The following is a 12,629-nucleotide window of genomic DNA, read 5'->3' as shown; positions in this document are numbered from 1 at the left end:
CTGGTTTTGGCGCGGAGATGACTTTACTTGTCAACCTGGGTCCACATTAAAGGGGGAACAAGAACACAACCTGGTCAAATTAGACGAAGACTTTGGCAGTGATGCCACAGTAATATATTCCTGCCCCTTGGCAAAAAACAAAGGACACCTCTTCCACGATGCCAGCACAACTGTCAGTGTGATCATGCTTTTAACCAAACTGGGAACTTATCCAACTGAAACCAAACAAAATCAAGCAGATTAAAAAAAAAAAAAAACCACCACAGGAAATTTGTGTATCTTTTTGTTAAACTTCCCCTTCCCTTTGCTCTTGGTTGTGCATTCCTGTCATTTGCCCTGGGCCAGCTCTGGCATACCCTCACTGCACAGCAAGCTGAACCAATTCAATAAAATGCAGGGGGAAATAAAAGGGATTTATTTTTTCTGAACAGAGCTGAATTGGCTGGTATTTCAATCAGACAAGAAACATATCTGGCACAATGCAGAGTGGCAGGAGCAGGGAAACTGAGGAGGAGGAATTGAGAAGGGCGATGAGACAGGATAACACCTAAGGATGAGATGGTGACAAACTGTTAATTCAGCTCAGCTATATCACGAAACTATACCCTCAGTATCTTGGGAAATCTAAACCCATTTCTCTTATGAATAAAGTTGCCTTGGATCACAAAGCCAAGTGAAACACCTGACTGTTTTGCCGTCTATGAAATGGGGATAATAGATATCTATATCATCTAGTCTTATTTAACCTAAATACATCTATGAAAGGATGCTTCAAAAACACAGACAAGTGTTCAAATAAAAAACCAGACCCATGAAATCAAACCAAATAAACCTCAACCAGAAAGCAAAGTCCCTGCTGCCTAGACAAACTGAAATACTTTCAACTGATGAATTATTCATTTTGTTTAGAGCAGAATTTACAGTTATTTTAATTTAATCTTTGGATAAAGCATGTACTTAAAAAAAAACACTCAGCTCCCCCATTCCTCCCCTCCCAAGTCTTTAATGGCACTCAAAAAAGTGCCTTAAAACGGGTATACAGTCATTGATTCTGCTGCCAATCTTAGATGGTTTTTTTGCCTGAAAAAGAAGATAAACCTCAACTCCAACATATGATTAGAAAAGAAGCACAAATCACTTTTTAAAAAAAATAAAATAGACAGACAAGACAACACAGCTTCATTTTAAAAAAAGAGAAAACCCTAAGGGACTTTTCGATTTTGTAGTTTTAATGAGAGAGGTTGAAAAGAAGAAGTAAAGCAGAGAAAAGGAAAAAAAATTATCTGTGGGACAAGACGTAATGAAGAAGAACACGAAACTGAACCAGAAACAGACTTTCAAGTTTAACCTAAGGTTTTCACAGAAAGGACTACTGTAGTTGTAGCTCTGTTCCCAAAGGAGGGTAAGCCACACAGCAACAGCACCACACACAAAACTAAGCATATTTCATGAGCAGGAGGCTCACGAAGAGAACAGGTCAAGGTTGATACCACTAGCACAGCAGCAAGAGGGAGCTTGCACTGCAGTTGTCTGGACCACACCTAGTCTGCAGTTAAATATAGAACTTTACTTTCTGGAACTATTGCTCCTCTTAACCTTCAGAGCATAAATATTTGGAGAGATATTTAAAAAGAGAGAGAGAGAGAGAGAGAGAGGGAGGGAGAAAGAGACCTGAATCTATTGTCCAAAATCTAAGCCTAGCGACTAATAAACTACCCTGGGAGAATTTCCAAAAAAGCAGTAAAGACTGGAGAATTGAATTACAGAAACCACAAGCAGCATTCTGGAAATCCAGTATAAACCAATTAGTTTCTTTAATACACATACCCTGTATACGGACACTTATGTACATTAGACATCTAAGTATATCTGCTGGCCCTAACTCTAATCTTAATTCTATCAGGTTGGCACCAATATAATAATTAATAGCACTGGAATTTTTGTTGATTTAAATTTTTAAAAAAGGAGAAACTAGCCATTCAACTCTCACCTTTCTCATTCAGTTCATGGGCCAAATCCTGACTGGCACTGTGTATTTTCAGTTGGAGAGTCTGCTCCTAAAAGCAAATCTCTCTAATTTTTGCGATCAAATTCAGATTCTTTCCTTGAAGTGCTCTCAGCTCGTCTGACACATCAACTTTTAGCAACTGCATTTCCTACCAACTGAATCCAAGTCAAAAGCATGTACCACAATTAACTGATAGAGCCACCCAAGACTTTGATCCTGACCGAAAGAACGTTTATACAGCTTTGCAGCAACGTTTCATAAGTTTATAGGAAGAAGTAGTTCTGCATAACCTACACAAGAGTTTTCATCAATGTATAGATTCAACCCTCTTATCTTCAGGCGTCTAACTAAATCACCAGTCAGGTCTAATTGCACAAGGCTCTTGTGTAGCCAGAGGGGAAGGTCCATAAAGCCCTCGTGACTTGCATTAGCGGGATGGAATTATCTTCTGGATCTCTCTTTTTCATTGCTGAATAGCTAGAAGCCTAGATGAACAAGCACTTTATTGAGGTTTCCAAACAAGACGTGCAAAACTAGGTGCCTAAATCCCTGCGTGCACCCAACATCACATCAAGATGCTGCAGGACATACAAACACAATGCAATGAAGCTTGCATTTAATGCAGGAAAATGGTCCATTAAACTGAGCAAGATGCCTCCACTCATAGTCAAAATTTAATCCTTCAGAGGAAAATGCAAATCATCAGATAAATGGCATAAGATCACATGCAATGCAAACACCACTTTACTGGGCCAAACGCTTATTCCTGACCCTATGGCACCAAGTGAACCTGATCTGCCTGGGCCAGACACCCAGGAGTCTGGTTACCTTCACCCTGGCTGCTGTTATGAGTCGTATTACGGACAAGCCTGGAAGACACCAGTTACTTGTAAGTGAAATTAGTTAGCTTCTTCCTAGGGCTCCCAAGAGAGTGTTTTTCTCCCAGTCTTTCAAAACTTGTCACATAAACCAGCTCATCCCTACAGCTCAACTAAGCCTATGAAAGTACAACAGCTAAACAACCATATTCCCAACTTGCTTTATGGCGTAGTTTTATTGTCATACAAAGCCTTTACCACAGCTCAAGTTTACTGTGTTCTTGTCTCAAGTAAAACTCCTCAGCCGTGCTTGCCAGTACCCACACACTGAGATCGAAATTCAGTGCTCGCGGTTGAACTCGCAAGGGCTTTGCAAATTAATGGCAAAGCCAGGATTACGGCAATGTGGAAGAAGTCTCCACTGAACAGCAGAGTAAGAAGAAAACCACAGCAGCAAAGACCTTACAGAGCACAAAAGGCAGCAAACAAAACTGAGAATGACAAAGAAGAAAGAGGGTAATGAAAAATTAGATCAAGTGATTATGTACCTGCATACACAACTGGATGATTTCCAGTGTCAACACTGACTTGCTTCTTTGCACACACACAAAACCAAATTTTGGGGAAGTACAGCCCTGCCAGCCTGACCTCGGTGCTGGGGCAGGTTACGGAGCAGATCATCCTGAGCGCCATCACACAGCACATACAGGACAGCTGGGGGATCAGGCCCAGCCAGCCTGGGGTTATGAAAGGCCGGTCCTGCTTGAGGAACCCGATCTCCCTCTACAAGGTGACCCTCAGTGGATGAGGGAAGGCTGTGGATGTCCGCCTGGACCTTAGGAATGCCTTTGACACTGTCTCCCGCAGCATCTCCTGGAGAAACCGGCCGCTCATGGCTGGGACGGGGGTGCTCTACACCGGGTTAAAAGCTGGCTGGGCGGCCGAGCCCAACGAGTGGTGGGGAATGGAGTCACCTCCCGCTGGTGGCCGGTCACACGGGGTGCTCCCCAGGGATCCGTGCTGGGGCCGGTGCTCTTTAACATCAGTGATCTGGACAAGGGGATCGAGCGCAGCCTGTGGGTGATGCCAGGCTGGGGGGAGCGTCGCTCTGCTGGAGGGTCAGCGGGGGGGTCTGGGCAGGCTGGATCGATGAGCCGAGGCCAATTGCGCGAGGGTCACCCCGGGCGGTGCCGGCCCCGCGCTGGGGTCACACCAGCCCCAGGCAGCTGCGGGCCGGGGCCGGGGGCTGGGAACTGCCCGGCGGGAAAGGGCCGGGGGGGGCTGGGCGGCAGCGGCTGGGCATGAGCCGGCAGCGAGCCCAGGTGGCCGAGGCCAGCGGCACCCTGGCTGGTGTCAGCGATGGCGTGGCCAGCAGGGCCGGGGCAGGGACCGTCCCCCTGCGCTGGGCACCGGTGCGGCCGCCCCTCGAGCCCTGGGGTCCGTTCTGGCCCCTCACTCCCAGACAGAGCTTGGGGGGCCGGAGCGTGTCCAGAGCCGGGCAGGGGGCTGGGGCAGGGGCTGGGGCACCAGTCTGATGGGGGGGCTGGGGGGTCAGCCCGGAGAGGAGGGGGCTCGGGGGGACCCGATCGCTCCCTACAGCTGCCTGGGAGGGGGCTGCAGCCAGGGGGGTCGGTCTCTGCTCCCAGGTCACAAGCGACAGGACAAGGGGGAACGGCCTCAGGCTGCACCAGGGCAGGTTTAGGTTGGAGACTGGGAAACATTTCTTCACCGAAAGGGTGGTCAAACACTGGCACAGCCTGCCCAGGGAGGTGGGGGAGTCCCTGTCCCTGGGGGTGTTTAAAAAAACGCAGACATGGCACTTAGGGACATGGTTTAGTGGTGGGTTTGGCAGTCGTGGGTTAACAGTTGAACTCTATGATCCTGAAGGTCTTTTCCAACCTAAATAATTCTATGAAATCTCACACCTTTCTAACAGACACATACCAATCCATTACAGGTTGTCTGCCTTCTCAAGACCATCACAGCAGAGACAGGCTTTAGGAGAGATCTGAAGGAGGAAAGGGTAGTGCTGGCTTGCTTTGCTTTCTTGTTCTGCTCCCCGTTTCCACAGCACCTATCACAAAGGAGTCTGAGGCACTATCATGATTCAAACAGCAAAGAGCAGCAGCTACTGCACTTTAGGCCAAACAGAAACCAAGAAGGAAAACACCAGAGAGCTCCAATTCTAATTCAGAGTAACTACTTCACATGCAGAGCGTTAGTAAGGAGACGGTCCTGAACTGATAGTACATATTGCTGCAGTGTTTTTGTCATCCTACATACTGCAATCAGGACAATCATACCAGCATTTTAAAGTGCTAAAGACCCTATAATGCACAGCGTACTACCTGCGTGGAAGGGGACACTAGAAAAATACACTCCCCTGTATTACCAGGTTTCAGGACTTTGCACGTGGGTCTAGCAAAGCAGAATGGATTCCAAACATTTACATTATTTCCTTTGGGGAAACATTCAGACAAAGCTGAAAAGATCAGTGCAGGGCCAGGACAGAAGAGGGAAAGAAACACTGGTCCCAGCCTGCAAAGACCCTGAGGTGGCCTGCAGCCACACAAGGTATGTCCATCTTGTGTGTAAAACAGCTTGGGTCCCTGAGGGAGCTCAGTATTTTGGTCTTAGCTTACACCAAAGGAGAGACACTCCTGCTAATCAGTTCCAATGACCCTTGTACAAGCAAGAGGAAAGAAAAGCATTACAGGAAAGGGCAAAAGCACATCCTAAAAAAAATCTGCTGCCCAAGGACTCAACGGAGTTGCAAACCAGAGCAGGAGTGTGGCACACACAGTCATCTGCTGCTTTCATCAAAAGGAGGTTCCTCATGTTCTCGGAGGGAAGAAAACTCCTCCCAGCCATTTAGCCCTTTAGAGAAGTACGCATTCATCCCTAAACTACATCTGAGTTCACAAGCCCTCTTCTATTATACAGTATTATCCACAAAAGACATATTACTGTAAGCAGAGGGAAAGGCAAAGCACATAGGCAGCCAGGAGACCAGGCTCAGAGAGTGCTTCGTCTCTGCAGGACTGAAGAGCGGGGAGCTCTAATGATCACCTGCCACTCTGCATATGTATTTGAAAGATCCACTTTGCTCTGTTCTGTTCCCAGCTCATGTAAAAGGGTTGTAAGAGCCTTTTTGGACAAGGAATCTACTGCTTGTCAGGCAAAGTTCTGCATCCCGAACAATTATAGTGCTGCTGAAATGCCAGTATCAACTATGAAATAACATGATACATTATGAGGACTAATCAGTACATTGGGAAAGGAGAAATGCAGAACGTAAAGAGCATGGAGACCCCCACCAAGACAGAGCCTGGATTAGGCTAAATGGAAAGGTTTCTGCAAAAGCAAAGGAAGAGCTGAACGTCAATACTCTCAGACCAAGTTAAGGACAAGATGTCTTAGGGGCTACAAAAAAATAAGATATTGTCCAGAGCAGCATAACTTTTTTTAAACAACGGAAGGGGTAAAATAGCTCCTTCCACCCTGTCATCTAGAATCAAACGATTACACTGTTACTGGTTTGCGTGATGCTAAAACACATCCGTGGAAATGAAGCTGGTGTTCACCAAAGCAGGAAAAAGGATACTTGTATTGGCTTTAAAATGCCCATCTCCAAAACCCCAAAGTGACATACCTTTCCATAACAGCCAGGCACTCCTTTCTCCATGTGAACCGACTGCCTCGCCGTAGTCTGAAGGTCCCAGAGGTAGCTGTGACTGGGGGAGGCGTCTGTCTCCATTCTGGCTCTTCTATTGGGATAGGAGCGGGTCTCATGCTTAATGTAGCCCCTAAGAATAATAAATACTGTGTTTCCTAGTGGATTAAAAATCATGCCCATTTTCTTACTCCTGCTCATGAAAGAAAGACAAGACAGATGATGAAACCATTCGAACTAAAAAAGTAAAGCATTATCAAACAAAGACACCATAAAGATACACAAAGGCAACTAAAGTTCCCATCCCCAACCGCCAAGCCAGAGAGGTACCAGGTGACCACGGAAATCTAAGGGAGACATAATTGAGCTGATAGCCACTTAAGAAAAGCTGTCCTGTCTTCATCAAGAGAAGTGTCATACAGAAAGGGTGAGCTATGCCCCAGCTGGGATTTATTTAGGTTGCGCTGGCTACCTCTTCTGCCACAAAATGGGAAATAGCAGGTTTCTATTTAATTGTACAGCAGTCTCAGGAAGCAAAATGTGAATTTATACGAAAGGTATTTCAACATGTCCGAAGAGCTGAGTAAACACTTGAAGTAGCTCCACCGATACAAACACACCCTGTGACCTGTGCAAACACAGGCTCCCGAGTGCCAGGTTGCCTGAAAAAGTCAATGAAAGCAGATTAACATCACACCTTTCCTCTTCTGACCCCCTTTCTATAGATATATTTCTCCTTTCAAGAAGCCTGAGCTGGAAAGCATCAAGCAAGAGACAGGATGTGACAAAATGCCTTCAGGAAAGGCCCTTCGACAACAGCCTCTCAGTTAATAAATCAAGACACACTGGAAGACCAATCTTTCATATATCCCTTGGTGAGGATGGGAACCTGGTGTAGGACACTAGTACGTAAAACAGGGTATGTCTGAAGGACAGCTTTGTGCTCAGTGACTTCCCCTGGAGGGAAGAAATAGCTGGTTTTTGTGCAAAAAAAATAAAACCCCCCCCCAGTTGTATGAAAAGATAAATCACCACCTATATCCCATATGCATACTGAGCTCAACTGGAATTCATTGCACTGAACCAGCCTAGATAGATCCAAGAGAAGCAGGCAACTCTGCTCACAGAAGGAATACAGTATTGTGCACACATAAAAGCAGGGCTGAGCCAGCAAATCCCCCTGGGTACACAGACTTGCTCAGAACAGTTAGGATTTAAGCATAAAAACATACTGTATTAGTGAAACAACACTGCTTCTTTAATATAAAACAGAGTAAAAGGGTCAAAGGAACTTAAGAGTTTAACCAATAAACAAATTCTTCAGTTAAAAAGCAAGAAATTAGCTATTTAGGCACTTGGCTGTGTTCCTTTCCAGAAATGCACAATGAGTATTTTCCTTACAGCCAGGGGTTCGCATCTGTGTTAGGTAGTGGAGCCCAAAGAAATGTAAAAAATTTACCCAGGAGAAGTCTATAGGAAGTGAAGCCCACAGCCTCTTGCATGCACAACAGACAGTGACTCTTACTAATTCCCAGCTAATGAGCCTATGCAGATTACTTGAGTTTTATTGACACATGAAATTTTTCTTATATTGCCAATTTATTGGGAGGCCATTTCAAGGAATGTTCCCTACCCTCCCTTTCCAGTACTTCACAGTTTAGGGGGCTGTATCAAATTGCTAGGCTTTAAATACACTTAAAAAACTAAAAAACTTCTTTTAAAAAATAAAATTTCAGAAGAGGCAGGGGGGAACAGGACAAGAAATTAGCTTTCCCTGCATTGCCTTAGCAATATACTTTCCCTACCCGAGGATTTCATTTCATAGGGAGAATATAGGAGTATCAGTGATGCCTAACATCAAGAAGGTAAGAGACGCAGAGTACTTCCATTAAATTTGCCGGAGACTCTTCAAAGCTTGAAAAAAATAATCTGCATTTCAAGCATAAATTTCCTCCTGTTGGTACTACATTCACTTACTGACCTTGCTAGATCAATTTACCTATTTTTCTTTTCTGTGGGGTAACATCAATATCAGCAGCACATAAGAGAGAAGTATGCTGAGAATTACAAGCAAGTACCCACCACTGGTTTTGCACAACATAAAGACAGAAGCATCTAAATGCACCAGGGGCCCAAAATGTGGTTGGATGCACGAGTGACAAGAGTGGTGGATGCAAGCAATACTGCCACATTTGAAAAGGAAACTATGGAGCTTTTCTTCACCCCCCTCAATTAAGTGAGCACTTGGGGATCCCCTTTATTCTGCTGTTCCAATGCTTCATTGCAATCTTGTTGCCACCCAGCTCCGCTACCTTCACCACTTAGTAAGTTACATCCTAGTTTACTAGCTCATATTCTTTTTACAACCCCCTCAAACAGCTTTTCAGTAGTGAAACTTCTCTCGAGCAGAACAAGCGAGGCAAACGCAGTATGAGATCTTCATCTTCGTATATGCATCAAAAAGCAAGACATCTGTAAGGGGTATAGAGGTGAACCATCTGGGAAGAACTCCTTTCACAGAGAAAAATGAAAAGCGACATCTCTCACTACCTGCCAGTGCTGAGCACCTTTTACAACAGCACTGCATTTTCGTCATGCAAGCCAGCATTTTTTCAGATGCGGGGTATGACTCTGGGTATGTATGTTGCAGGTGGGTTTTGGGGAGAGGAGGCAAAAGCGGTGCTTTCTAACTGAAATGCAGCTCTATCTCTACTCAAAATTTGTCACAGCAAAGGCGTGCCTTCTCTCAGCGCACCCCAGACGCCACCCCGAAGGAAGAGCATTGCTCAAGTGCAATCGCTGATCCACACCACATGCCTCGGAGAGGCCCTGCCATACAGGGGTGATGCGCAGAATGGTTGGAGCAAGCCTCAGGCCATCTCCAAGCTCCAAGAAACCTTTTACTGGCAAGCCTTTGCAGCAAGTACCTATCATATATTATACTGATAAGAACAGATGTCACACTGTAATTTTAGCCAGGCTAACCCGAGATCACATAATAAACACCTTTCGGTTACTACTGAGCCAGGCTAGATTTGAATCAGCAGGCTGCACAGCAAAAGGTTCCCTACAGAGCTCACTGCTTGGATGGAAAGGATCAGAGCAGGGACTGTTTTCTCTGCAGCTCTGTAAAACAGTAAATCACCAACAATATTTCCCACTGCAAATCTCGTGGGATATCCAGCCATGATTTTCTGTTGGCTTTTTTGTTATGGTTTGGTTTTTTTGCTTGGTTTTGGGTTTTTTTCTGGTAGACCTTTATAGCTAAAAAAGAACAGTTATGGGACTAACACAAGAGATGCTACATCTTGATAATAACTACCTTTCTTTTTCCCTTTGGTTCAAGGAGGAAGAGCACATGGTTTTCTCCAAGGAGACCACAGTGGCCTACCTATTACAGAAAACTGGCAGAAATAAATATCCAGCCTAAATGGAAGTAATCTGTATCCATCTAACTTCAGCACGTAACTTCTAGGTGCCAGCCTCAGTTTGCAGTACACAACAAAAGACATGCTCAAGTTCCTTTGTAACAAACTTTCCATATTGCCCAAGACCCAGCGCCAGCCAAACTACTCACGCTAGCAACTACCAATGTAAAAAGAAATATTTATTTTAAACCCATGGGCTCTGAAAAAATAGAACATTATAGGACTCTGTGCTCATACACTGGCTTCTGAAACTCGTACTATTTATCTACTGCCAAAACGCTTTCAGTCCTCTACAAAACACAAGAGATATGGTGCCTGTCTGAAAAAAACTCGATTTAAATGAAAAGCACCCCTATTAATTGGATTAAAGACCTTTCAAACACTAGTATTTAGCACTGACTTCTTCAGCAAAAAACTCCTTAAAGCAAAAACTTTCCTTCCTCCCTAATTGGCAACTGTTTCCAGAAAAATTTACAATCACTAGTATACTGGAATTCGCAACATTGCTGTTAACTCTGACATCAGTCCTACCAGGAAAATGTTGATCAAGACTTTTTGAGCAAGATTATTGCATACAGTAGGAACAGCGAGGGTTTTTTTTTTTCTGATCCATGAGACTTAAGTCTCTTTTGCAATGTTCCAAGTCTGTCGTTGTCTGAACACCCACCACCAAAGACAGGAAAAATACTGAAACTGCCCATGCAAACTAGCAATCAAACCTAAGCAAATAACAAACAGCATATTTAAGAGGTCAAAGCAAGCTGACACATAACAAAAGTGATGGAATTGCTGAGTCTCTTCGGTATAGGAGCAATATCTAGCAATGTCTCAACAGCAGTGCCATCTCAAAACTGCTCTAAAGCTCTACAACAAGAAGTTCTTCGGTTAGCAGATGCAGGACTGCTTGTGGATGATTTAAAGCATTAAATAGCACCATTATACAACTGAAAAAAGAAAAATAAAATCTCCTTTGGTGTATTTGTAAGTAATCCTTTGCTTATATAAACATAGCGAAGCCTTTGCTGTGAGGACCTTACAGGCAAGGCAGGCAAGTCCCACGCAGGAAACCATCTCATCTTTATCTAGGAGATGGGAAAGTGAGGTGCAAAGGTGAAATCATTTGCTATGAGTCGTACAGAAAAACTGGCAGAGCCAAGAAAAGACTACAGGTCTGCCAAGTGTTCTCCAGTCCTTTACACACAAAACTGCTATTCTTCCTTTACAGTCCATAAAATAATTACAGCTGGTGTCCTAGTCCTTTCAAAACTGTTCTGATTTTAAGCGAGAAGTTTTCTTTCCATTGCTACACAAACAAATTCAGTCAGAAGGTAGACTTACTCTGAAGACCCAGTTTTCCAAAATAAGGATTAAAGAAATGGGGGAACCAAAAGTTCCTGAAGACCTCACTTTGCCCATCGGTAACTCAAACACAAAGGTGCTTCTGAGCAGAGAGATCTAACACTATCACTCAAAGGATCGAGATTTTATTCCCAGCAGCTGGAACTGCAAAAGATGGGATATATGAGAATAGAAAGCCAAATGTCACTTCATAGTAAGTGAGCAAATAGGAAAAACACATGCCAGTCATTTTAAGTTTTGTCAAAGGAGGACAATCTCTTACACTCTACAGAGAGCGCAGTGATGGCATCACTACCTGGTGAACGTGGCAGGAGGCTCTACTGATTTCCTCAATTTCTGACTCTAAGGAAGACAGCAGAATGGCTAGTCTAGTCTACTAACCAGATGATACCGTGAGTACTATCCAAAACTTGGGCTCCAAGTTGGTTTTAAAACAGTAATTTGAATCCCGGATTCTCTGGACAAGGTGGGTACCTTCCTTAATACATTGTATACCTTTGCACACATGCATGTTAATTAACTCTTGGCTAGCGCATCCGACCTGAAATTTAGTAGATGGCAGTAATTCAGAGAAGTGCATTATCTTGGAAACTAAGGGTTCCCTCCTTTACCTCGGTCTCTAAAAAGAAACGAAATGTTTGTTATTTGGTTCTAAAGGAAATTTAAGTGCATCCAAACAGTCCCTTGACATAGGCAGAGGAGCCATTTTGCCTTTTATACTTCTTGAAAACGCTGTGTAAGATCTGTTATTTGAAAAAAGGTTACACTCAAACAACCACTCTTCAAGTGATTTTCCATGTGTGTCTAAAGAAAAGCGAACAAGACCTCAGCAAGACAGCACATCAGAAAAGCAGAGGTTAACATCAATTCATTCCAATTTAAGCCATAACCTTCAGTGTTGCAAGTCCTCCTTCCTTAGACACTTCTCAAGAGTAAAAGGACAAATAAGATGAGAGCTTGTGGATATGGGGAAAGAAAGAAGACTAGAAGGAAGAAGTAAAGATTTTAGTGCCAAGTTTGACAAAGCTTCTGTTACCCCAGCACAGAGTACTATTTCTTAAACAGCTCCAAACAATATTGCAAGAAAAGATGCAAGGAAAGATTAACAAAAGTTTTCATCATTACGAGAGGACTTTGGTTTTGTTTTTTTCCAAAATACATCTTCTAATAAACCTCTAGTTGTCTCCACTGTTTTGGAGGCAATACCTTCCCTAAAAGGGAAATGGCTGAGGGTTACTTTGTAGGGTACAACTTGAGGCTTTCAAAGCAGCTGATGGTTGCACCCAGTAACTTTGCTGATCCTTAATATCACAACTCCAGCCACTGCAAAATCAAGGCTTCCT

At 44.0% G+C, this 12,629-nt stretch overlaps 1 protein-coding gene across 26 annotated transcripts in view; it reads right to left on the bottom strand.

Moving 5' to 3' along the window:
- HMBOX1 (homeobox containing 1) overlaps nucleotides 1–12,629 on the bottom strand; it is a 119,852-nt gene that overhangs the window by 34,572 nt on the left and 72,651 nt on the right. For all 26 annotated transcript variants that reach the window (XM_055809763.1, XM_055809761.1, XM_055809773.1 and 23 more), the window contains one exon: nucleotides 6,479–6,632. In XM_055809763.1, the coding sequence (XP_055665738.1) occupies nucleotides 6,479–6,632 (154 nt within the window). The remainder of the gene's footprint in view (nucleotides 1–6,478; nucleotides 6,633–12,629) is intronic.

Source organism: Falco peregrinus, chromosome 7 (genome assembly GCF_023634155.1).
Source record: "Falco peregrinus isolate bFalPer1 chromosome 7, bFalPer1.pri, whole genome shotgun sequence".
Classification (NCBI taxonomy): domain Eukaryota; kingdom Metazoa; phylum Chordata; class Aves; order Falconiformes; family Falconidae; genus Falco; species Falco peregrinus.
The sequence above is the reverse complement of the archived record's forward strand: the minus strand, read 5'-3'. Positions and strand labels throughout refer to the sequence as shown.